General features: G+C 37.9%; 1 protein-coding gene across 1 annotated transcript; it reads right to left on the reverse strand.

Moving 5' to 3' along the window:
* Positions 1–4342: 4342 nt before the first annotated feature.
* LOC127137480 (U11/U12 small nuclear ribonucleoprotein 31 kDa protein-like) lies at positions 4343–4795 on the reverse strand. The gene has a single exon (XM_051063939.1). It carries the CDS (start codon positions 4793–4795, stop codon positions 4343–4345), a length of 453 nt encoding a protein of 150 aa, XP_050919896.1.
* Between the last annotated feature and the right edge of the window lie 290 nt (positions 4796–5085).

Below are 5085 nucleotides of genomic sequence, written 5' to 3' on the forward strand. Positions count from 1 at the left end.
ATCTCCTTTCATCTGCTTCACCTTAGCCTCTCAAGGGCAAGGTTAAGAGCGACACTTACCTATTACAGTGGACTTTCATAGTCAAACCCTCTTGTGTGAGCCCCTCTTGTTTGGCTATAGAGTGTGCTGTTTGATATTCATTGATTGATTGATTGCTTCATATGCACCTGTTTGCTTATATGTTGTGCATTTATCATCATCAATTGCCATTAGTGCATGATCATCTCATTTGTATTTGTGATGCTATCTTTATTGCTTACCCATTGAGGACAATTGTAAGTCCATTGCTTTGGCATTTGTTCCTATGATATGGAAGGATAGAGTGTAAGACCTCATTGGTCACTCATATCTTCTGTTGTTTGGTTTGATTGTATGTGAGGATACAATTATAAGTCCCTGTAAGTTGGCATCTGTTTTCCTGTGATCATAGTTTGTTCTATCTGTTTGTATGTGAGGATACAGTTATAAGTCCCTGTAAGTTGGCATCTGTTTTCATGTGATCATCTGTTGGTTTGTTTGATTATGTGTGAGGTTGCAATTATAAGTCCATGTAAGTGGCATTTGCTTTCCTGTGATCATATTGTTGCTTTTGTTCTTGTATGTGAGGATCCATTGTAAGTCCCAGTAATGTGGCATTGGTATTCCTATGAGCATATTTGTGGAGTTAACCTAAGTCCAGATAGATTGGTAGTTGACTTCCATGTTTCATTCTTGTTTTCTTCTGTGGAGATTAGAGTAAGACCATTGAGTGGCTTCTGATATCCTGTTCTGTTTTAGGAGACTGGTGTAAATCCATCTATTGGTATCCGGTATCCGCCTTTTATTTCTTTGTTAGGAGATTAGTGTAAGACCATTGAGTGGCCTCTGATATCCCGTTTTGTTTTAGGAGATTGGTATAAGACCAGTGATTGGCATCCGGTATCCGCTTTTCTATTGCTTTGTTTGTTTGTTATTATTAATTGCCATTCCAAAGGACACACTTGAATCATCTGCTATATGATTTCAAGAAGTGAACCTTCTAAGAAGTTTTACTTTCCATCTTCATCCATTCATCATTCATTATGTCCTAGACTTTTCACACTTTACTTTTCAAACTTGACATAAGTGTTGTGCAAACATCTTCATGTTTTCTAACTAAAAACCTGGACTCAAGTCCTTGACTTTTTTTCAAACTTCATTTCATAATACTTCTTTTGAATTAATTTTAATCATACTTTGACCCCATTTTCATAATCATAATCAATTAACTTCACCCACTCAATTGTTTTGGCTTTGTCCATTGTTAATCTTTTCATACATGAGCTATAGGTTTGATTTATCTTAGTGGTTGATGTTAATCTCACCTTCTGTCTTTAGTGATTGAATTGTAAGTCTTCCTTGCCTATTATAGGGTTAACCCCTCCTTGGCAAGTTGAAGCTGTTCTCACATGGTGGATGTTGTTGTTTGTATAAGGTTGAGTTTTCTCCCGTGGATAACGTAAGACCTAGGGTTTGTGTTTAAAATTGAACTCAACTCACCTTTTGGAAATCTTTTAGCCGAACTACGGCGTTTTGATCCTTACCTTTGATGGAAGGTACGTAGGCAACGGGTTCATCCGTTCAAACCCAATAAAAATTGTATATTCTTTTCTCATCATCCCAATCATGTTTGCACAACATTTATGTCAATAACATATATTTTATACAACAAAGTGTGAAAAGGGCTCCCTAGGAGTACCTAGGACGTGATGGGTGCCTAACACCTTCCCATTGCGTAATTTACCCCTTACCCAGACTCTCTGATCTTTTATTAGTTTTCTACGTGTAAAACTTCTTAGGCTTTTGTTCGCTTTTTAGCCAGTCCTTTGGATAAATAAAAGTGCGGTGGCGACTCGAAATTTCAAATGTATGCTTTGCTTATGATTTAACCAATAGATCATATAGCGACGAATACACCGCTACAGATACGGCGAACAAAATGGTTAGACTATGTAGTTCATGCCGTCAACTAGGTCACAATCGTAATAACTGTCCTAGTGTTAGAATGAGCATAACCAGATAAATTTACATGTACCTCTATTGCAATATATGAAAAATTAAATTTATTTCATATTAGACGTCTGTCACGAAAGTACCATTGCATAAACAGTAACACATATAATTATAACAAATACAAGAACTATGCAATTACAACCAGCAAAACAATTTTGAACATGTAATGCGTCATCCTACGAGCGTCTTGGTCTCTCTTAATATCCACCAATTCGCGTAATTCTCCGTGTTGGTTGAACGTGGACACAAGCCATTGTATTCTTCTAATCTGTTCACCCTCTCCAATTTCCCCCTCTAACCAATTGTACAACGTCCGATTAAGACGTTCAAACATATTTGTGTTCCAAAGTCGAATCTATACAGGAGCCGCAACGGCAGAAAATATTACATCAGCACTTTGTTTTTGAATGTATGCAGACATTGTTGAAACAGGGAAAATTGAAATTGATGGTGGTTGAATTGTATTAGGAGATGAGTTTGAGTGAAAAATATTGCATCCAATGCGTGGTATTTATAGAGACGGGAAAAACATGTGGGCGCTTGAGGGATTGACGCCCACATGACCATCACATGCAGCCAGATGAATTAGCGCCCACACAACCAAATGCACCTAGGCGCCACTAGCATTGACGCCTCCTCATGAGGCCCAATGCAGGCGCCACTAGTATTGGCGCCTCCTCATGAGGAGCGCAATGCATGCACCAATGCTAGTGGCGCCTCCTCGTGAGGAGCGCAAATGCATGCGCCAATGCTATTGACGCCTCCTCTTTATGCATTGGGGGTGCCCCAGTTCATCTGACGCATCCTCTACCAAACCTGGTTATTTTGATAATTTTTTTAAATAATTAGTTATTTTGAAAAAAAAATATAAAAAAATAATTATTTTGAAAAAAAATTCCAAACTTTTACCTACTTCCTTTTCAAGAACACCCATATTAATCCTATTTGAATCTGCTCAAACTTCCACAAAATTCAAGAAACCGATATCCTGAATTTCACAAAACTCCCAATATCTTTATATCTGAGTACAATTATCGTACTATGTAATCAAGCTTCATGTTAATCCTATTCATAGAGGATATGAACTCTACTATTTTCATTAACTTGTGCCATAAGACAATGATTCAATTAGTAAAAAATATGAGCATACAAAAGTATATAGACAATCATGAATATGGTATCTATCGGTTATATATAACTGTCAACTGAATATGGTTTCAGAGTTATAGATATATCCAAAACTAACAATGCTTAAAACCAACAGTACAACTATAACAATTGACCCCAAACTCCATATAATATAACTATACTTAATCCGATTCAAAGCCATAATTCAGAAAGAAAGGAAATATCATAACAATAACCAATTTCTTTTTTTACATATCATTACAATGACATTCAAGATTAGCCCATGGTTCAAAAAGTTACAGAATAATTAAACCTATAATTTAAAGCCTAGTGTCGAGGGTGAGGCACAAATTGGTATTATTCTCCAGCTCAGCCAAGTGATTATGCATGAAAAGGAAACCACATTTTCTCTGGGAGAAGCAATTTAAGCATTCTAAGAGAAACTTGAGAAATACTCATCAATCTGCATAAAAATGCTCAGTAGACATCAAAGAGTAAAGGTAATCAGAAGAACTGTTACCCATGGTTTTAAACTGCTTTCCACAAGAACGGCGACAGTAATTGTGACTACAAGTCTACAACCTATGCTTTTCAAGATCTCAACAACCACATCAAATCCAGCTATATCTGACTATAATATTCTACATATCAAATATCATAACATAACCACCACAACTATAATTAAAAACCTTACTTATATGATAACAAGATGTGCATAAAGTAAACCAGGGTGTTACAATTTGATTACATTACATGTTTTAACTGAACCAAAATAAAAAACATAACGAACAGGCTTTTCCTTTCTGTTTTACAGGTAAACCGAATGCTAAATTAAGCCGATAAATAAGAGACTCATCTGTCATCATTCATTAACTATGAAAATATGGAATACACAAAAATGCTCATCACCAATTCACCACCACTATCACTAATTACTACCACAATAACTAATAACTAACATGTGCTTGTGATCAAAACCATAAACACATCCAACCAAGCCAACAACATATAAACAATTTCATCAATTACACCATATCTTGATAAAAACAAAAAATTGCCATTTAGATCTATGAAACACTGGCACATATATAGACACGACACACAGGACTAGTTGAATAATGCGGTAATGCGGAATACCAAACACACACCTTCAATCTGAAGTGTCAATGCTACATAGTCATGATCAATCATCATCATCATGATCACTCTCATCACTGAAATACCCAACTTTCTTCCCTTTCTTCTTCGTCTTGTTGTTGTCCAAACCCTCATCATCATTTCTGTTTCTCCCCAGCAACCTTTCACCCGCTTCATCATCCACAACAGAAGCCCAATTATCGTCAAACTGCTCCGCAGCAATCTGACCACCCTCCTCCTCCTCCTCATCACCTTCCTCCTCCCCATCCCTATCCCTCAGCCCACTAAATCCCCCTCGCGGCTTCTTAGGCTGAGGCCGCGGCCTCGGCCCCAATTGATTCTTAGGACACTCATACGACAAATGACCATGCCCCCCACACTCATAAAACAAAGCAGTCTCAGTATTGTACACGTGCTTCTGAATAAACTCCAAAGCACGTCCATTATCAGCAGCAATAGAAGCAGTTAGAGTCCTTCCATTGAGAATCTTCTTATTCATCTCCGCCACGGCGCTTGGGCGTCATTACGAGAAACAAATTGGACAAACGCGACACCGCGGCTTAGGCGCGTGTGACGGTCTTTGAGAACGGTTACACGCGCGATGCGGCCGAAAGTAGAGAAGAGCGTATGGAGATCGGAGTTTGTTAGGGAGTAATCTAGATTAGAAACGTATAGCGTCGATTTTGATGGTGCTAAGGATTTACCTGTTCCTCCTATTGATGATCCATTGTTGTTCGGTTTTGATTGGGGTTGATTACTGGATGTGGTGCCGGTGGTGGTGTTGGGGGT

The sequence above is a fragment of the Lathyrus oleraceus genome, chromosome 4 (genome assembly GCF_024323335.1).
Source record: "Lathyrus oleraceus cultivar Zhongwan6 chromosome 4, CAAS_Psat_ZW6_1.0, whole genome shotgun sequence".
NCBI lineage: Eukaryota > Viridiplantae > Streptophyta > Magnoliopsida > Fabales > Fabaceae > Lathyrus > Lathyrus oleraceus.